The sequence below is a fragment of the Nycticebus coucang genome, chromosome 7 (genome assembly GCF_027406575.1).
Source record: "Nycticebus coucang isolate mNycCou1 chromosome 7, mNycCou1.pri, whole genome shotgun sequence".
Classification (NCBI taxonomy): domain Eukaryota; kingdom Metazoa; phylum Chordata; class Mammalia; order Primates; family Lorisidae; genus Nycticebus; species Nycticebus coucang.
Window position 1 is genome coordinate 128,922,981 of NC_069786.1, and position 22,066 is coordinate 128,945,046.

General features: G+C 38.7%; 1 protein-coding gene across 11 annotated transcripts in view; it reads left to right on the forward strand.

Moving 5' to 3' along the window:
- Nucleotides 1–22,066, forward strand: part of DIS3L2 (DIS3 like 3'-5' exoribonuclease 2) — a 408,739-nt gene that overhangs the window by 32,059 nt on the left and 354,614 nt on the right. For 9 of the 11 annotated variants that reach the window (XR_008381333.1, XR_008381334.1, XM_053598150.1 and 6 more), the window contains 2 exons: nucleotides 20,112–20,259; nucleotides 20,791–20,948. Coding sequence is in view for 9 of the 11 variants with exons in the window: in XM_053598150.1 (XP_053454125.1) it covers nucleotides 20,208–20,259; nucleotides 20,791–20,948 (210 nt within the window). In the remaining 2 variants the exon portion in view is untranslated. Of the gene's footprint in view, nucleotides 1–15,472; nucleotides 15,616–20,110; nucleotides 20,260–20,790; nucleotides 20,949–22,066 lie in introns of those variants that run through there. The other 2 variants (XM_053598151.1, XM_053598156.1) reach the window with 2 other exon arrangements.

Consider the following 22,066-nt stretch of genomic DNA (forward strand, 5'->3'; position numbering starts at 1 on the left):
AAAAAAATTAACTGGGTGTGGTGCCACACAATTGTAGTCCTAGCTACTCAGGAGCCTGAGGAAGAAGGATTGTTTGAACTCAGGAGTTGGAGGTTACAGTGAGTTGTGATCTGTGATCATGCCACTGTACTCCGGACTCCAGACTCTAGTCTGGGTTGACAGAGTGAGACCTTGTCTCTAAAAAAAAAATTTGAGTGCTATTTGAATTTATAAAAAAATTTCAGGGGCGGCGCCTGTAGCTCAAAGGAGTAGGGTGCTGGCCCTGTATGCCAGAGGTGGCGGTTCAAACCCAGCCCTGGCCAAAACAAACAAACAAAAAAACCTACAAAAAAAAAAAAAAATTTCAGAAGCAAGAGAGTAGACAGTACAGTATAATTATTTTTAAGGGTTTCTTAAATTCTGGAATATGGGGAATATTTAATATTTTGAGGACAACTATTACTGTCTTTTAAATTTAGAGTTGAAAAACATTGTAGAGACTTTTCAGTCTTTCTCATCAGAGTCAAGGTATATTGCCAAACTCTGTGCATTAAACTCCCAGTGTGACATTAGGCCATAATCATTATCATCCTTTTATTAGGAACCTTTATTAGATGTCTACTTTGTACCGTTTAGAAATAGGCATAAGACGCGGTACCTGCTCCTCAGTAATTTAGGTTGTTGAGGAGTACTGCAGCGTCTATTTTATACCAGAGTAAAGTAACACTTTAAAGTGTTACTTTACTCTGGTATAGTAAAGAAGCTGTATTGAGTGAGGGGTACAGGAGCTGGTCAAGTATGACAGTGTTCATTTCCCAGTGTGAATTCTGTGGAACCTGCTATCAAAGGTTTGATGGTCACATGGAAAACACGATATGCTTGGGATTACAGAGAAAAGATCCCAAGAGCTAGAGAAATTAGAGGAGACTCATGGAGTCTCATGGAGGGGAAAGGATATGGAATTCGAGCTTATCTTAAATAGGTAAATTTTAAGAGTTAGGTTGGAGTGGAGGGCAAGTGAACCTCATGAGAATGTACATGGAGCTTGAGGAGTGCCAGACATGATGAGGGGAGGACTGGCCTTCCCTCCTACCCTCATGGAAGTCACCTGAAGTCCTTTGCTCCACCTCCTTAGCTCTTCTTTCCTTTCAGTGCTTCTCCTTCCATAAAAACAGTAACAACAGCAACAAATATAAACTCCGTCTTTTGCTTCCACCTCTTCCTCTTCTTGGCTAAACTTTACAAAAGAGTTGACTGAACTCGCTAACTCCATACTCTCCCAGCCCATTCACACCTCAGCTTATTTCTCTTTAGTTGTTATCCTTATAGCTTTGCTAGAGCAGCTTTTACAAGCCTCCCTGTATCATTCATGCTGCTGAGTCTAATGAACACTTAAGTCTTATTTCACGTCTCTTAGCAGCATATAACTATATTCCTACTGCTTTCTTGAAACTTTGATTTTCTTGATATCTTCCAAGTTTCTTTTCCTCTCTCTTTGTAAGAAATGGGGTCTTGCTCTGTTGCCCAGGCTGGAGTGTGAAGGTGCAATCATAGCTCACTGCAGCCTCGAATTCCTGGGCTGTAGCAGTCTTCTTGTGTCAGCCTCTCAAAGTGCTGGGATTACAGGCTTAATCCCTTTCCTCACTGGTCCCTTCTACCATCTTCTCCCAAGCCCCAGGAGCTCCCTGGGCTGGGAGCTGAGAATGGGATCCCTTGGGGGATTTGAGGATGAACCACCACACCCCTGCCCCGAGTTTTCTCTTACATCTCCTTTTGAGTAGGCCATTCCTTCTCATTCTTTAAAATTTTCACTTCCTTATCCCTGGCTGTTGAACTTTGAGACTTAAAGTCTCAAACCTAAGTCTCTTCTCTTTTCTTTTTGCTCTCTTCTAGGCTGATCTTGTATGTTTATAACTTCAACTAGTTCATTTATTTTTATTTTATTTATTTATTTATTATTAAATCATAGCTGTGTACATTAATGCAATCATGGGGCACCATACACTGGTTTTATAGACCATTTGACATATTTTCATCATGCTGGTTAACATAGCCTTCCTGGCATTTTCTTAGTTACTGTGTTGAGACATTTACACTCTACATCCAGTAAGTTTCACGTGTACCCTTGTAAGATGCACCGTAGGTGTGATCCCACCAATCACCCTCCCTCTGCCCATTTCCCCCCTCTCCTCCCTTCCCTCTCCCCCTTCTTCATATTCTTAGGTTATAATTAGGTTATAGCTTTCATATGAAAGCCATAAATTAGTTTCATAGTAGGGCTGAGTACACTGGATACTTTTTCTTCCATTCTTGAGATTCTTTACTAAGAAGAATATGTTCCAGCTCCATCTATGTAAACATGAAAGAGGTAAAGTCTCCATCTTTCATTATGTACCACAATTTATTAATCCATTCGTGGATCGATGGGCACTTGGGTTTCTTCCATGACTTAGCAATTATGAATTGGGCTGCAATAAACATTCTGGTACAAATATCTTTGTTATAATGTGATTTTTGGTCTTCTGGGTATATACCTAGTAGAGGATTATGGGATCGGATGGCAGGTGTATTTTTAGATCTCTAAGTATTCTCCAAACATCTTTCCAAAAGGAATGTATTAATTTGCATTCCCACCAGCAGTGTAGAAGTGTTCCCTTTTCTCCACTTCCATACTTCATTTATTTTTTTGTTCTTCAGTGAATCTCAAATTTGACTTCAACCCAGATGTCTTCAGAGCTCCTGATTTGTATATCCAGCTGCCTGTTTGATACCATCTCTTGTTGTTGCAGGCACCTCAAACTCAACATGTTCAATCTTGGGCCAATGATTTCTGTACCTTTACCTCAGTTCAATAACCCTGTCCCAGTGAATGTTACTTTCATCCACTCATGTGTATAAGCCAGAAAAGCTGAAGGTGTTCTTGAACATGTCTAATCCATGACCGTATTATATTGATTTGGCCTCCTAAATATGTCTTGATTAAAATTTGTTCTTAATACCATCATTTTTTATGTGGACTGCTCAAATAGCCCTCTGATCAGGATACTATTCACTCCAGGCTCTCTCTCCCCAACCTATTTTCTGCCTTGAAACTAGGAAGATTTTGTTAGAATGTGGATCTGATCAGGTAACTCTCCTGACTGAAATATTAAAGTACCTTCCCATCATAAGATAAAAAATGAAATTTCTTGCTATATCCTACAATCTCTTGTTTGTTGTGGTTCTTGCTTTTCCCTCCAGCCTAACCTTACCTTGCTTTCCCCTTTGTTCTCTGAGCTGTAGCCACATTCTGAGTGTTGCATACTTTCCCACTCTGTAACATAAATTCATTTTGAAGTTACTCATCCACGTGTATAATTATTTGATTAATGTCTTTTTTCCACGATAGACTATAAGCTTCATGAGAGGAAGGGCTGGGCTTTTTTTCTTCTATTTCCATTATATTTCTTAGGGCCAAACACAATACCTGCTCCAGTGTAAGAACTTAATACATCCAGAGAATGAATGAACAAGTAAATGTTTCAATCAGAATCGTAAGACATGAAGGGATATGTGAAGTGAGACCAAAGTAGCATCTGCTGAAGGACCCTTAGAGGCAGTGGCATGAATTTTGAGTAGGTTGGTGACGTAGTCAGAGCCACGCATTAGGAAAGGTAAACTGGCTGTGGGATTCAGGGCTAGATATGAAGGAGGAAGGACTTCAAGGAGGAGAAGCTATTTGGTATTAGTTCAGGAGAGAGGTAATATGGACCAGTGACAGACTGTAACACCTTTGACAGTGTAGAAGATGGTAGGATCTGATCGATTGGATGTGTAGTTGGGTTGAGGTAACAGAATTTCCATGAGTTTCATTATCTCAGTCTCTTAAATTCAGCATTTCATTTTTCCTTGAGAGTGGTGGAGTTTTTCAACAAACTTTATTTAGCCATCATTTAGCAGATGCTTTACTAGGCTTTGGTGTTGCTGGCACCCTAGCTGCTGAGCTATAGGTGCCAAGTCAACAGATACATTTCTCCCCTTCACCAGCAGGTACATATTTTTTCTAGCCTATCTTTTCACTGAAATTGTTGCCCTTCAGGGCTTACTTTCACCTCTCTACATTTCATATGGTCAAGGCCTTATCTCCTGTCCTTCTGTACGTGTAAATCACAAACCTCTTGGTACTGAGAGCAGAAATTACTCCTAGGGCCTCTGTAGCCTCAGCTTCTGCTTCTGGTTTCTAGCTCCCCATTGACTTTTACCTCCCAGGGATTTTTCTTTTTTCCTTCTTGAGAGCTCAACTGTCCATTTTAAAAGAAGTTGGTAATATTTTGTTCAGCAGTTGTAGTAATTTGGTATCAGAAGGTTTTTTTTTAGAATATTGACTTTACTATATTATGAGAAACAGAAATTTCTAATACTCCCATTTCCAACCCTTCCTATGATTGATGGGTTTCAGGAAGAACTCAGTCCTAGTTCTTTCAGAATTGGTCACCTGGGATAAAAGTTGCTTGTTCTCTCTAAGGAGGGTCTGTAGATGTGACACTTGTCCTTAAAAGGAAGGAGCACAAGTATCTTTAGTACTGCTTTCACATCTGCCAAAGAAGTAGAGAGATTCAAGAAGGGAGGGAATGTTCAACTATGTCAAGTGCTACAGCAAGGTCAAGTCAGATCAAGACTGAAAACTGGCAGTGAGATTTCACAACTGAGAGGTGTTTGCCAGAGCAGTCTCCATGGATTTGGGAGGATGGACCTTAGTACAGGCAATTCACATTTTTCTCAGGAAGAATGACTTATCAGTATGTAGTTGTTTATTTTATGTTCTCTTCTTTCGATACCCTCTAGGTTCCAACCTTGCCTTAGCTCTGTCATAGATACTGGGTTTAGCCATAGAGGGTGGGATCTATCCAGTGTATCCCCATCCTTATAGCTTTTGTTTATTTTTCAAGTGTGGTCATTAGAAGACAGAACTGGAGAAGTAAGAACTGAGCTGAGCTATTAAAGTAAGAGAAAGAAAGTATGAGGTATTGGCAGTTTTAACATGGAGCTTCTGTTATGTAGAGTTTCTTAAGACTGTTAAGAAAAATTTCAGACACATACAAAAGGAGAGAGAAGAGTGTGACTCCCATCACCTAGATTTGAAAATTTTTACACATTTGCCTTATTCATCTTTTAATCTTTCCTTTGCTGAAATATTTTAAAGAAGTTCCTGACATTTAAGTACACATGTATTTCACTATGCAGTATGAACAGTTTCACAGAGTCACATGTTGTTTCCACACCCAATACAAAATTATTCTTTGCTATAATCCACTACACAAAGAATATTGAAGCTTTTCTTTCGTTTTTTTTTTAGTTCTTTGAATGTACTGAGATTGTTCACCTTTTTGTCCTTATACTTGTCGTGCCCTCTGCCTGGAAGACTCTGCTCTGAGACCCTCTCATGGCAGCCTTAGCCCCACTTATTACCTTAATAGGAGCTTTTCCTAATCACTGAATCTAAAGTATTATCCTCTCCCCCATCTTACTGGTCACTGTTAAATAGCTCTGTCTCCAATGCCTGTCTTTTCACTGAGATTGTGTACTTTGCTGTCTGTCTCCTCCCCGTAGATTGTAAGTGCCATGAGAGTAGGAACCTTCCTGATTGTGTTTATTGCCCTATGCCCAGGACCCAAAGAGGGCTTAGCCTGCAGTAATGAAGCAGATGTTTAGAAAAAAGTCAGTTATTAGGGAGATTAATACCAAAAAGTTTCCAAAATTTGCTCAACGTTTTATAACTATTATAACTTTCTTATAACTGATCTCTATTCCAGAGTTTTTCTTTTCTCAAGAGGTTTAACCAACAGCTGTGTTTGCAAAAAAGTGCTGGGCTGTTGTCCCTTTTATAACATTTAATCTTTTAAATCCTCAAAATATTTTGTAAAATATAAGTGAGTAAAGTCATTTCTGACCTGTTAAGAAGCAGTGTTTTTACTGACATAACTCTCATTTGAGATCACTTTATTTGAGCTTGCAGCTAATAAATCTGTGTTGGCTCACATGAAGCAGGAGGGAGTCATCTTATAGGCCACATAGCCTTTAGTTAATTATTTGAACTTCTCTTATTTAATGTGTCATTTGTATTCCGTGTTGAGGGGGTATTAAAATTGCCATATTGTCAGTTGTTGGAAATATTTTTTTTTTTTTGAGACAGAGTCTCACTATGTTGCCCTGGGTAGAGTGCTGTGGCGTCACAGCTTACAGCAACCTCCAACTCTTGGGCTTAAGCAATTCTCTTGCCTCAGCCTCCCAAGTAGCTGGGACTATATCGGAAATACTGTTTAGCATGAGAAAAAATGTAATTCAATAAAACAGATAGGATTCTATAATTAAAAACTAGGATTCTTTTTAAAAATGTATAATTTCAAATCTACAGAAAAGATGTAAGAATGGTCAAAGATTTACTCTGTACTCTTTGTGAGATTACAGTGTTAACATTTTGCCACATTTGCTTTAATATTCTTTACCACTTGCCTTTTCTTTTTTCTTTTGAGCTGTTTAAGAGTAATAAGTGCAGATACTCAAAACAAAGCCATCCTCTTTTATAAAGATTGTATGATTATCAAAATCAGGGAATTAACATTGATACACTATTAATCTGTGGATCTTTTCCAGATTCCCCAGTCATGTCCTTTATGTGAAAAGAAAATCCTAAATCACAAGTTATAGAGTTGACACATGTCTTTAGCCTTGTTTAATCTGGAAATGCTTTGTCCTTTCATATTTTTTTGGAGATGGGGTCTTGCTCTGTTGCTCAGGCTGGAGTGCAGTGGCATGATTATAGCTCACTGCTGTTTCAAACTTCTGGGCTCAAGTGATCCTCCCACCTCAGCCTCCTGAGTAGCTGGAACTTCAGGTGCATACCACTATGCCTGGATAATTTTTCTTATATTTTATAGAGATGGAGTCTCACTCTTGCTTAGGCTGCTGTCAAACTCATGGCCTCAAGCAATCTTCCTGCCTTGCCCTCCCAAAGTGCTACGATTATAGTCGTGAGCCACCCATGCCTGGATGTCTTAAACAGTTTTGAAGATTATAGGCCATTTATGCAACAGGGCCAGTTCTATAGCAAGTCCCTCAATTTGGATTTAACTGATTTCCTTTTAAAAATATTTATTTCTCACTGTCCTGGAGGCTGGCAAGTCCAATATCAAGGAGCCAGCATCTGGTGAGGACCTTCTTGTTGCATCGTCTCATAGTGAAATGTGTAACAGTGAGAGAGCCCAGAGCAAGAGAGCAAGAGCAGAGAGGGCCAGAGTTGCATTTTGTCAGTAACTCACTCCTGTGATAACAGTGTGAATTCATCCATGAGAGAAATGGCTCTTAAGGGCCACCTCTTGATGGTTTTACTTCTTAATCATGACAGTGAATTACTATTACTATTACTAGTAATTTCAACATGAATTTTGGAGAGGACATTCAAAGGATAGCGCTGAAGTTTTATGAAAGTGACATGTTTTTCTTAGTATAGTACATCATGTCAGGAGGCATATGAGGTTGATTTATCCCATTATATGTGTTGACCTTTTTTTTTCTGGTCCTAACAAGCTTTTTTTTTTTTTTTAATTAAATCATAGCTGTGTACAGTAATGCAATCATGAGGTACAATGTGCTGGTTTTATATACAGTTTGAAATATTTCCATTGAACTGGTTAATATATGTGTTTACTTTGATCACAGTTAAGATGGTCTGCCAGATGGGAGATTTCTCCACTGTCAAAATATGATTTCTTCTTTGTGTTTACTAAATACGTTTGAGGATACTTTGAGACTATTTAATAATCTGTTACTCCTCAAACATTCCCCTATTAGTTTTAGTATCCATTGATGAATATGAATTAATTAGTATGATGATGATTGCCCATGGCAATGTTCTGATTCCATTTGTTTTTCTATATTTATCAGTTAGGATTTTGTTGTAATATAGAGCTTCCCTCTTTCTCTTATTTATTAATTTTTTGGTCTTTTTATCAGTGTGAACTCATGAATTCTTACTTTATTTTAGTAGGATATAATTTAGTGGGGATTAAATATATTTGATACTTACATTGTCATATATTTGGCCAATAGGAACTTTTTCAATTGGCTCCTGTGAACTTTTGACATGTCTTCATCATTTTTTCAGTATTTTCTTACTTTCTGGAACAACAAGACACTCTATGCCAGGGCTTGGAAAAGTTTTTTATAAGTGGACAGATAGTAAATATTTTGAGCTTTGTGGACCGTACAATCTCTGTTGAAACTACTTAACTTTGCTCCTACATCATGAAAGCAGCCATAGGATAGTTTGTAAACTAATGAGCATGGCTTTTATAGTAAAAGTTTATTTACAAAAACAGGTGGCTGACAAGATATGGCCTTTGGGCCATAGTTTGTTAATCCTTTTCCCATTACCTATAAGTATTTACATATTTGTTAAATCCTACAATGTATACAAAGTAGTTTTGGAGTTGCTGACTCATATTTCTGTGGAAAGCAAACCTGCTAACTGGAGTTTAATCTTTATTTACATTTCTTTTTTGTCTTTAGCTTTAGGGTTTGGTTAATACTGTGCTGAAAAGTTACTTGGGTTAGTGTGACATCTTATTCTTCCTTCTCCTGCTACCCTTTAGTGTGTTGTGATTTATTTATTTATTTTTAGTTGGGAAGTACAAATTCTATATATTTATGGAATACAGTGTGTGTATACACACATCCACACACACACATTGTGGAATGACTAACTCAAGTTACCTAACATATTCATTACCTTGCATACTTATTTTTGTGTGGTAAGAACATTAAAATAGGGTGCGTGTAGCTCAGTGGGTAGGGCGCCGGCCACATACACCCAAGCTAGCGGGTTTGAACCCGGCCCGGGTCAGCTAAACAACAAAGACAATAACAGCAACAAGAAAAATAATAGCCAGGTGTTGTGGCAGGCGCCTTTAGTCCCAGCTACTTGGGAGGCTGAGGCAAGAGAATCGCTTAAGCCCAAGAGTTTGAGGTTTCTGTGAGCTGTGATGCCACAGCACTCTACCCAGGGTGACATAGTGAGACTCTGTCTCAAAAAAAAAAAAACAACATTAAAATATACTCTTTTTAAACAATTTTTAGGTATGGTGAGTCCCTTGGTATCATAGGGGATTGGTTCTGGGAATCCTGTGGGTACTAAAATCCAAGGATGCTCAAGACCCTCATATAAAAATGGTGAAACATTTCCATAAAACCTTGTGCAAATCCTCCCATATACTTAAATCATTTCTAAGTTACTTATATTACCTAATACAATGTAAATGGCTATATAAATAGTTATGCTATTTTTTTTAAGGAAATAAGAAAAAGAGCTTGTACATATTTAGTATAGATGCAACTATCCATTAAAAAAATTTTTTTTTTTTTGGAATTACAGTTAGTTGAATCCATAGATATGGAACCCATGGATGTGAGGTTGACTATAATAGTAATTTCTAATACTAAAGAATGTATATTCTTAGCTGTTACAAATAAAAAGGTGTATTTGTATTTGAAAAAAGGAACCATGTAATGGAAACATGTACAATAGATCTTTTGAATTTGGAAACATGTACAATAGATCTTTTGAATTTATTTTTCCGATCTAACTGAAATTTTGTGTCTTAGTAGATAAACATCTCCCTACCACCCCCTACTCCAGCTTCTGGTAACTACCATTTTGCTCTCTGTTCCTATGAGGTCAGCTTTTGTTTTTTTTTTTTTTGCAGTTTTTGACCAGGGCAGGGTTTGAACCCACCACCTCCAGTATATGGAGCCGGTGTCCTACTCCTTGAGCCACAGGCGCCCCCCTATGAGTTCAACTTTTTTACACTCCACATATAAGTGAGATTATATAGCATTTGTCTTTCTGTGCCTGGCTTATTTTACTAAGCATAATGTCCTTCAGGTTCATCCATGTTGCCACAAATGACAGGATTTCCTTTCTTTTCCTTATAACTCATGATATTTCATTGTGTATATGTGCCACATTTTTTTTTTCTTTCATTTTGTCCTTGATGGACACTTAGGTTAATTTCATATCTTGGCTATTGTGAATAATGCTGCAGTGAACATGGGCATGCAAATGTCTCTTCAGCAAATTGACTTCATTTCCTTTGAATACATGCCCAGAAATGGAATTGCTGGATCACAGAATAATTCTATTTTTAATTTTTTGAGAAACCTCCATACTGTTTGTCATAATGGCTGTGCTAGTTAACATTTGCACATTAACTAGCGTATAGTATGTAGTGTACAAAGTTCCTTTTCTCCATGTCCTTGCCAACACTTGTTAGCTTTTGTCTTTTTGGTAGTAGCAATTCTAACAGGTGTGAGGTAATATCTCACTGTAGTTTTAATTTGCATTTCCCTAATGATTAAGGATTTTGAGTATTTTTTCAATGACTTATTGGCCATTTGTATATCTTTTTCTGAGAGTTATCTAGCCAGATTCTTTGTCCATCTTTAAATTGGCCTATTAGTTTTTTTGCTATTATTTGAGTTCCTTGTATATTTTGGTCTTAATTCCTTATTAGATGTATGGTTTGCAAATATATTTTCCCATTCTCTTCTCTCTGTTGTTTCTTTTGCTGTGCACAATCTTCTTAGCTTGGTATCTTTTGTTGTGCTGTTGCGCTCATATTAAAAAACAAAATCTTTCCCCAGACCAGGGTTATGGAGTTTTACCCTTGTGTTTTCTTGTAGTAGTTTTACAGTGTCAGCAGGATGTTGGAAAGTTAAGGAGAACTTCAGAGAGCAAGGCTGAAGATGTAGTTTTAAAACTCTATCTTTTAGAGAGGTGAGACGAAGCTTAAGAATAGAATCTTATAAATGGTAAAAACTTAAGAGGTAAGTGGGAGAAGAAAAATCAGCAAGGAAATCTGAGAATTGAAGAGAGAACAGGAGACTGTGGTGTACTTGAAGACAAGGATGAAGAGTTTGTACTCCAGCTCTTCCACAGGGCTGGTCAATGGCATCCTGCACAAAAATCAAACAAACTGAGAGTATGCCGTTATTTAAGTAATGTAGATTTTCCTCTCTAGGAATACTGTAAGCCTAACAAAAGTAATATTCTAAAAAGATTAAAGAGTATGTAATGCAGGAAAGAGAGCTTGTGAGTCTAGACTGTATTTTTGAACTTTGACAGGAATGAGAGAATGACAGAAATGGAAGGGTAGCTGGTAGCTTGACATGGGGAGAAGGGAAGAAGGGCCAGGCCCTTAGTTTGACTGCAGGCTAGCAGTTGGGAATGCACCTATGGAAAGAATAATAGGCTGGATAAAGTTCTAGGGTAGGCAAAAATAGGATGAAGAACACATATTGAGGTTAGGTCGTAAATATATAGGGACATTCCCACCTCTAAAACAGGAAGGAGAGAGAAGTTGGTGCAGATATGGAGAAGTTTTGGCAGGGAAAAGAGTGAGTCTGTATAGAAAAGAGTTGGGAATTTAAGGAATTCACTAAGAGTGAGACAGTTCTGAGTAAGGTTGGCATTTCCATTCAGTTATGGCATAAAATATGGTTGGAAACCAATCTTCTTCAGACAACAGCTAGAAAAGGTAACCAAACACATCCCTCCCCTTTAAAAAATCTGCTCGAAGGTATCTGAGAGGTAATGAAAGAGTGAATATCTAGGAGAGAATAAAAGCTTAGGGAGAAACTACTAGTATTAGGGACTGTTTTCTGCAGTAGCTATTTGCTGGTTTTTGGAAGGATCAGCTGAAAAACTGTGCAGTACATTTGATAGCCTTTTAGGGCTAGAGGGATAGGGATTAAAATTCAGGCCCTACTTATGTGGGGTATATGTGATCTTTATGAATCACTTGTTTTTGGAATTGGTACCCTTCTAGGGTCACAGCCTAGAAGTAGGGGTGAGTTGGATATAGACAGGCCCTCACAGTGAATACTACTCTGTTAGAAGTGAGCTCTATATTGTTCTACTTTGAATATGTGCTTTTAAATCCTGAAAAAAGATTGAGTAGTTTATTATTTTTGCCTCAGGTGCTTGGCAGAAACAATGGAAATCCTATTTGGAGAATGATAACATTATTCCGGACCTCAAATTGTGACTACAAAAATTTTGCAAATATAATGTCCAGTTCATAATAAAAAAAATCGGGCACAGTAGATCAAATAACATGAACAAAATCAAGTAGAAGCAGCAGAAGATAGTGTTAGATCCATAAGGCTTCTGATACTGTAGTTTTCAGTAGCAGACTTAAATATAGTTATGCTTACCTTCTTCAAAAAGATAAGAGTCAGGATTCAGCATTTTCAGTAGAGAACTTGAAACAAAGAAAAATTAGATGAAGATTCTATACTTGGAAACATAACTGGAATTAGGAACTTAATGGATGGGGTTATCAGAAGATTAGATAGAGCTGAAGTGGAAAAATTCAGAGAAAAAAAGATGGAAAATATTGAAGAGAATTGAGGGAGTCATTGAGGGGATCAAAAGTGTGTAATTGGAATCCCCAACAAAGGGTTGAGAGAGAATGGGGAGAAATGATATTTGAAAAAAAGAATGGCTGAAAACTTTCTAAAACTGAAAAAGTTATGAAGCAACAGATTTAAGAAACCTGACTAACATGTAGCAGGATAAAAAGGAATCCATACTTGGTATAATATAGTAAATGTGTAGAAAAACAAAGATGGAGAGAAAAATTTCAAAAGCTGCCAGGGTTGGAGAGAGGGGAGAGGGAATAGTATATTTTCAAATAATCAACAATTAGAGTAATGACTGACTTCTCAGTGAAATAGTAGAGGCCATAAAATGATGGAATGGTATCTTCAAAATAATGAGAGAAAATAACTGGTAGTCTAGGATTTAAAATCTGAGGGATTATCCTGTCTGGATAAAGATGAAGTACAAATATTTTAAACTTGACAGTTTTCATTTGTACTAGCCACTTTTTAATTTGCTCAAAAGACATGGCTAGTGGCTATCCTAATGGACAATACAGATTTAGAAAATTTCCGTAATTGCAAAATGCACAGCATTGTTATTAAGAAAACCTAAGAAGATATTTTGAAAAACATTTTGCCCCTACCATTCAGGTTTTGATGATATTGACAAATTCCTATGGAAATACAACTTAATAAAACTGATCCAAGAAGAGATTGAAACAATTTGAATTAGCTTACATATTTAAAAAGTTTTAATTTTTTTTCTTGTGATGCCCTTCTCAGGCTTTGGTAGCAGATGAATATTGTCGTCAGAGAATGAGTTCCCTCTATTTGCTGGAAGAGTTTTAAGGGATTGGCATTATTTTTTCTTTTAATATTTGGTAGAATTCACCAGTGAAGCCACTTAGACTTGCACTTTTCTTTTGGAAAATTTTAAATTAGTAATTCAATTTGTGTACTTGTATGTCTAGTCAAACTTTCTATTTCTTCTTGAGTCAGTTTTAGTAATTTGTGACTTTCTATGAATTTGTCCATTTCATATAAGTTGTTTAATTAGCACGGAGTTGGTCACAGTATTTCCTTACAACCTTTTTAATTTCGTAAGGTTTGTAAAGATGTCCCATCTTTCATTCTTGTTCTGTGGTCACTCTATGGAGGTAGAATAGACCATCTCCCAGTTAACAGGTAGGATGTCTATGCTGAAAGCACTCCACATGCCAAGAAAGAAAATTTATTACTCATCTAAGAGACTTCTGGGGATGGTAGGGTTAATAAGTAGGTTTATGTCTGGCCTGACTTGAGTGAAATGGAGGAAATGGACTATGCTTTTACAAGGGTTAGGGCACTAGGGAGACATTCTCATGTGTGGGCTGGGGATTTGTAAAATCTGAATTTCCTACTGGGGCCACAGGTGGGGGCACATGTGAACTTCTTATCAGCTCTCCCAGATGTGGTTTCAAAGGGGAAAAGGTTGGTGAGCTTAACAGTCAATAGTCAAACATAAAAAAATTTCAAAATGGAGTGAGACTGCTTATTACAATTCCTGATTTTGGAATTAAAAGAAAATTTTCATTCTTCTTTCTTTTTTTCTTTTCTTTAGATTGAATAATCTTAATTGATCTATCTTCAAATATATTCATTATTTCTTCTGCCAGCATAATTTTGTTGTTGAACCTCCTTATTGAATTTTCCATTTCAGTTATTGTATCTTTCAAATTGGAAGTTCCAGTTGGATTTTAAAAATAATTTCTCTGTATTGATATTTTATATTTGATGAGCTATTGTCATTATATTTTCCTTTTTTTGAGACAGAGTCTCACTTTGTCACCTTTGGTAGAGTGCTATGGCATCATAGCTCACAGCAACCTCAAACGCTTGGGCTCAAGTGATTGTCTTGCCTCAGTTTTTCATTTTTTAGTAGACACAGGGTCTCATTCTTGCTCAGGCTCATCTTGAACCCGTGAGCTCTAGTGATCTACCCACCTCAGCCTCCCAGAGTGCTAGGATTATAGACGTGAGCCACCACGCCCGGCCCATTATACTTTACTTTAAAATTGGTTTCTTTTAGTTCTTTGAACTTATTTGTAATAGCTACTTTGAAGTCTTTGTAAGTTTAGTTCAAAATCTAGGCTTCTCCAGAGATAGTTTTTATCGAACTCTCCCTACATACAGGTCATACTTTTCTCTTTCTTTGCATATCTTATGAAGACTGGACATTTTTTTCTTTTCTGTTTTTTTTTTTTTTGTAGAGACAGAGTCTCACTTTATGGCCCTCGGTAGAGTGCCGTGGCCTCACACAGCTCACAGCAACCTCCAACTCCTGGGCTTAAGCGATTCTCTTGCCTCAGCCTCCCGAGTAGCTGGGACTATAGGCGCCCGCCTGTTTTCTGTTTTTTTTTTATCGTTTCAGATTAATTGAGGGCACAAAGAACAGGTTACAATGTTTGCATTTGTTAGATAAAGTCCCTCTTAAAATGGTGACCCAGCACCAAGAGGTGTGCCATACAGCCTAACATTGTGCCCATTAAATGGGAGCACACCCATCCCCCTCCATTCTCTCCTCTTCCTGCTCCCTTGTCCCCCCCCCCCATCTTGAATTGATTTGAGTTTTTCTTTTATGTGGGTGTGTATTAGATTGTCTTCTGGCTTCATATTAGAATTGAGTACATTGGATTCTTCTCCATTCTTGTGATACTTTACTAAGAAGAATGTGTTCCAGCTCCATCCAGGTTAATACAAAATATGTAAAGTTTCTATCTTTTTAAATGGCTGAGTAGTATTCCATGGTATACATATACCACAGCTTGTTAATCCGTTCCTGGGTTGGTTGGTGGGCATTTAGGTTGTTTCCACATTTTGGTGATTGTAAATTGAGCTGCGATAAATGGTCTAGTGCAAATGTCCTTATGACTTTTTTTTTTCTGGGTAGATGTCCAGTAATGGGATTGCAGATCAAAAGGTATGTCTAATTTGAGTTCTTCGAGGGTTCTGTATACTTCCTTCCAAAAAGGTTGTATTAGTTTTGCGGTCCCACCAACAGTGTAAAAGTGTTCCCTTCTCTCCACATCCATGCCAGTATCTGCAGCTTCCATTTACCACTGGGCAAGAGATATGAACACAACCTTCTCTGCTGAAGACAGATGAATGGCTAACAAACATTTGAAAAAAATTCTCGTTGTCCCTGATCATCAGAGAAATGCAAATCAACACCACCCTGAGGTATCATCTCACCCCAGTGAAAATAGCCCACATCACAAAGTCTCAAAATTGGACATTTTTGATAATATAGTCTGTATTCTGGTCTTCTTCTGTCTGGAGTTGGAGGTAGTTACTCTTTTCTTTTTTTGAGACAGAGCCTCAAGCTGTTTCCTTGGGTAGAGTGCTATGGCATCATAGCTCACAGCAACCTCTAACTTCTGGGCTTAAGCAATTCTTCTGCCTCTGTCTCCCAAGTAGCTGGGACTACAGGCGCCTGCCACAATGCCCAGCTATTTTTTGGTTGTAGCTGTCATTGTTGTTCGGTGGGCCCAGGCTGGATTCAAACCTGCCAGCTCAGATGTATGTGGCTGGCGCCTTAGCCACTTGAGCCACAGGTGCCGAGCCAGTAGTTACTCTTTTCATTTAGTGACTTGGCTGCAGTGTGTGGCTGCTGATGTTTCTCCTCATTCTTCCTTTGTTTTTATTTTTAAGCCTATCAGGTAGTTACCCCTGGGTGAGCATATCTTAGTGGTCAGCCTATGATTGGTCAGAGGTTGTATTTAAATTCCTTGAAACAATGAGAGTCCCACTTGTTGTCACTGGTTCTTGTGAGGCTTGGAGATGCATTCAAAGCTCAGGCAGTTTATAAGTCTGCCCTGGGTTTTACTTTCTCTATTTGCAAGGCCCCATGTTCCTCTAGGAATGGGCAGCTTGCTGTGGCCCTCTCATTTCTCTCCTTAATATCTGCAGTCTTGTGCATGTACACCATCTAATAGAACAATAGGAAAAGGTACATTCTTTTCAAGGCCCACTTTGGCTGTCTTTTACTTTGTTTCTCCATGTTAAATTTCTGGTTGGTCTGCTCATCTGGTGATTGCCCTGAGTAGCTCTGCAAATTCAGGTTGGCTGTGACATTGACTGTCTCTCATTTTTTCCCTGTTGTTTTTGATAATGCCTGTGGACTTCTCCATATAAATTCATCTCCCTCTGGCAGTGGAGCTGCCAGTCCTCACAGTTTAGCCTTTGTAGGACTTTACTACTAAGGAATTGGGAGAGGTGTAGGATAATAGGATCCCCAAGCTAAAACACCACTGTTCTTATCAAGATTCAGTAGATTTTTTTTGAATGAGTGCTTCAAGTGTTGTAATGTTTTTGGTCAATTTCCTGATCTTTAAATGGTTTTGACAGTTTTGTACATTTTCATTCTGTTCTGGATGTTTTTTTCCTCCCTCCCTTTCCTCTTTCTGTGTCTTTCCATATTTTTGTCTCTTATTTTTGAACATTTAAATTTTTTTAAAACTGTAATTTATTTCAGAATGTGCTTATGTAGGGGATCTATTGGGTATTAAAAAATAGCATTATTGTTTTAATACTACTTTTTGACTAATCCGTGTGTTTCTTACTGATTTGTAATGTAAATTGTTTGTTTTTCTAATTTCAGTGAAATTTATTTTAATCCCGTCTTTTTTTCTTCAATTTTTGTCAATTATGCCCTATTTCACTTATTTTTTCCATCTCTTGCTTTTCATTGGCTCTTTCTTAGCTTCTTAGTAGCTTCAACTTTCTCTCTCTTTCAACCTGTCTTTTGACTTCACCTTGAGTTTCCTTCACCGTTTGGGTTCCTAACTTCCACCTACTCTTGGTACACATAAGGACTGAGGTTAGAGTAAGGCAAGTGAGATGCTGAAGGCACAGATGTTCTAGGAGCCTCTCACTCTTGGGTCCTGCAAGTGTGGGACTGGCATTTGCAAGAGTTTGCTTTTTCAAATTTTGCACCTTAGGTGCCGCACTTGCCCCCATCACTTATACTTCTCATTAGAATCTATTTGTTATAGCCTGACTTCTGTCCCCCAAAGGCTTCATTTATTCAAATTTCTGAGCACCTGCTATGTGCTCTGCCTTGTGTTAGGTTGGGGGACTATAAAAGGGTCTCATAGTGTCACCCTTTTCACTCACATGCTTCCTTCAGATTTGTTCTTTCTCGGATCTAGTGTCTTTCCTCATTCCTCATCATTCCAGCCTTTTTGTACCATGTGATGCTCTCGACCATTGCTGCCTGTTGATCCTAACCCCAGCCCAACACTTCAGAATGTAAAGCTGTTTCCATTTTAGGACACCCCCTCTAGGGACCAGTGGGCAGTTAGGCAGTGTATCAGTGGTCTTCATTCTGGGGGTTGGTAAGGACTTGTGCTTTCAGTCTGTCAGGGTGGGAGTGCCCAGGATTTCTCCAGGCTTAGTAGGCCTTCACAGTGATGTCACAGGGAAGAGAAGGTTGCTTGCTCATTCCTTGTTCCTGGTCTAGGGAGACAAGTTAGGTTTAAATCACACAAATTGGGACATCTGCTGTGAAAGGTATAGATGTAGCTGGCCTAGGCACATTTGGGTTGAGATCTCTGTCCCCTCCATCTCACATAACTGGCAGTAACTCCCCTTAATTTTGAACTGTAGCATGCATCAGGATTGACGTGTACCTCCGTTTTTAATTCTGACTCTTGTTTTGGCTTGTTGGCAGCTTGTCTCTACCCCTGAACCCCACCCAAGACTGCTTTTATTTGTATTCATTTTTATTCTGCTTGTTGGATTGGACTTTTAAGTGTTTCTTAACAGATTTTTGTTTGTTTCTCCTATTGATGCATTAAAGTGAATTTTAGTTAACATTGCATTTTTTTTTAGCTTTTTTAAAAATTAAATTTAACTGTGTACATTAATGCGTTTATGGGGTACAGTGTGATACTGTGATGAGGGCTTCTTCTTCTCAGGGTCTGCTTGTATGACATGAGTTCAGGTCTTGCTTCCTTGCACTGCCTGTTCTGGTTCTTTCCTGGGGTGTAGCTGCTGCTAGTCTCACTCCACTCCAGGTGACTCTCAATCCTGTGCCAGGCTACCTTTTCCTGAAACATATCTCTGATGTGTCTATTGTTCTTGTCTTCTTTTTCTCATTCATGCTTTAGAAATTCCCTAGTGCCTTTCAGAAACTGGGCTGGTTTTCTAGACCTTCCAACTTGTTTTAATTTCCTTGCTACTGCCTCCCTTCATATAGTCTGGACTTTGTCCAGATGGAATTCATATTGTAAGAACTTACCTGTGTTTTTCTGTTTGTGTCTCTGTTTTTGTTTCCTTTTGCCAACAGTGTGCTTTTCTCATGTTCTTATTTCTTTCAAATCTTTCCTAAAGTTGGCTTAGATTTCCTGACCTGGAAATACTCTGTCTCCCATCACATGTACATTCATCCATATTTAAAAAAAATACGGTGCTTATCACTTCACAGTTTGTAATAGTTATTTTAATATGGTTTTAAAAATCTAATTAATCTTTATATCCCCCATCGTGCCCAGGATAGTGCCTTGTAGAGGTATTTGTTGAATTAACAAGTGGATCAACGTGTTTCTGGACTAAACCCTCAGACTGTCTGGATTCCTCTATGTGTGTCTTTCCCTTTCCTTTGCTGTTTCTTTAAGGCCATCTCTTTGTCTCCCTTCTTGCAATTGGATTAGCTTTATCCGTGAATCTTCTCACCATGTGGCCTGTTACCCTTTGTCTCTGTTGCTTGTCTTCTGTCCTAAGGTAGTATTAATTTCAATTTAAAGAAAAATGACATCATTTTGGTGAAGGATGTGTGTGGGATATTTAGAGGAGATGGAAGTTAGTGTTTAGAATGACATCTTGATCCATTTTGTGGGAAAGCAGGCTGCCCACCAGGAATTTGGAAATTTGCAAGTATAAACTTGAGTCCTGGGCTGGTGGCCAGCAGAGACTAGGAGAAGTTCTGATGATGTGTTCAGTATCTAGGTGGAAGGTCAAGGGCCACCTGCAGGGCTCCGCATATTCTAGTCTGCTGATCCACAAAGCTGCTCTTGTGTTCTTTAGACATAATTGCCTGAGCTACTGATGAGACAGCTGGGTTGTGGTGATGGCAGTTAAGAGTGGGAGAAGAGACATTTAATTACAATATTACCATATTTGGAAAGTGTGTCAACCATGTGGAGTTTGCTGTATAGTTGTGGGCATAAAGTTGTAGCAATGAGTTCATCAAGTTGTAGCATCCTAAGGAATTGACTTAACTTTGTTCCATAGAGGTACATCATTTGCCCAAAGTTCAAGTTAGTAAATGTCACATCTTAGGTCCTAATTTAGTACTTATTTCATTACAGCTTTTAGATTCTAGATCTTTGTACTGTTTTTCAAAAGGACATTTCTTTCTATTTTTGTGCATTTTACAAACTGATTAGAACTTCTGAATTACTTATTTTCTGCCTCATTGGCCTATTTGTGTAGAAGTGTAGTTGCAGTGACCCGAAGGCACAGTCTAGTGGTACCTGTGAGAGTGAAGGCCTTGTAAAGAAATTTGGGACAGATGATGTACTTGACTAACTGCCTAGGAAAAGGTGACTCCAGAACCCGGGAGGGCACCATCTTTTCTTTGCCACTCAAGTATATCTAAGTAGTAAATTTCTGAAAGGATGGAGGAGGCTATGGGTTAACAACTCTCCGAATTACCTATTTCTGTTTGGTTTCAGCTAGTGACAACTGGGCTGCTCAAAGCAGAAAGAACTCTGAGCTGAGCAGTGGAGGCTTCCTGGATCTGGAGAGAAGAGGCAACCTCGGAACCAATAATGAACCATCCTGAATATAGGCCCAACCTCCGGACCTTGGGGACCCCCAGAGGTAGCAAAAGGAAAATGGAGTCTATCTTAGCAACTGAAGACCTGAAATACAAGTGGGTGGGTGTGGAGATTGAGGGCAGCTTTTAGGACTCTGAGGGGAACTCTAATTCTTTGGGTGACCTATTAAATATTCTCCCATTTTATTTATTCTAGAATTAGGTGTGGTTTCTTATTATCTTAATTTATTGTTACATTGAGTACAGCTGTTTAATTTCCTCCAGAAAAGTGACAGTCTTTTAGTAATTCATATTTTGGGGAAGTGTATGTCTATAAACAGCGAAACATACTGAACCCATTATTCAGATTATGTTCCATGCATGTGGTGGTGCTGATTTAAAACTTAAGTCTCATCTGTGTACATTTTATGTTTCCTTACCTATTCTTTCCTCTTTATGATTGTTTGAAATTATCATCAGGGAGTTTTATCCTCTTGTTTATTTTTCTAAATAATAATAAAAAATGTATAATATCTCCAGTTTTAAAAACACAGAAATGTTTGAGGAAAGAGTTGATTGCTGCCTCATGTTTCTAGGTGTGTCCTCTGTGGTTGGCCCACAAAGCGTTGGTGCTTCGCCAGGTGACAAAAAGGCAAAGAACAAGTCCATGAGAGGGAAGAAAAAGAGCGTATTTGAAACCTATTTGTCCAAAGAGGAGGTTTCAGAAGGTTTGAAGAAAAGGACACTTATCCAGGTGATTAAAACCTACTAGAAGGTTATTCTCTGAATATGTCGAATCCAAAGCAATCTGCTATTCATGGAACTATTTCCTGTTCTGTGCTGTTTTTCAAGAGAATTGAGGACATCACAGGGCAGGGGTGTATGATGGCATAACAGAGGTGAGGGCATAACAGGTGCTCCTTAGACCTGTAGTACATTTAGCGGTAGTAAGAGCCAGTCAACGTGCTCTGAGATTTGAGAGGAGGGAGCTGTTATTTCCAGTTAGGATTGCCTAGAAATGCTTTACTGGAAGGGATATAGTTGAGCAAGGCCAGGGATTGGTGCCATTTAAATAAGTAAAGATAAAAGAGAGAGCTTTACAAATGGAGGGACCAGTGTGAGCTATTAAGGCAGAAGTGGGGGTGGTGCCTGTGACTCAAAGGAGTAGGGCACCGGCCCCATATGCTGGAGGTGGCGGATTCAAACCCAGCCCTGGCCAAAAAAAAACTGCAAAAAAAAAGACACAAGTGGGAAATGGGGTTTGGATATGTGAAACACCGACAGTTTTCCCAGAGCACATGGATGCTGAATGACTGAGAAAAATGAATAAGGAGGGAAGGGGAAGAGTAAACAGCAGCAGACAATATTGTAACTGCTTTGTAGTTTATAAACTGTGTTCTTAAGCTAGTTCAGTGGTTTGGCTGAGAGCATGCGTTTGTTGAGCGTCCACTGTGAGCCAGGAGATGTTAAGATGAAGGCAGATGAGACTGGCTTTCTGTACATGACCTTGCAGCCCAGTGGGGGGAGATGGTCATGTAAACAGGTGATTTGGGGATAAAACAGCAAGTGCTTAGATAAACGGGTGACCAGGGTGTATGGGAGAATATTGAGGGGAAACTGGGAAATGGTGTAGTCCATGGTTCTAGAGAGGCTTCCTGGAAGAGGTGACACCTGTGATGGGTACTGAAGGATGACTAGTTTGGGCCTATTTGATGAGTGGTGTGTGTGTGGGAAGGAGGCATGGAGGGGCAGTGGCATTAATGGAAACATGAACTTGTGAAACAATATGGAGTAAGATAGCTTAGGTCTCCTGGGGCATGAAGGTAATGAGGCTGGAGAGGGAGGCAAGACCACATAGTCTTTGAATTAAGT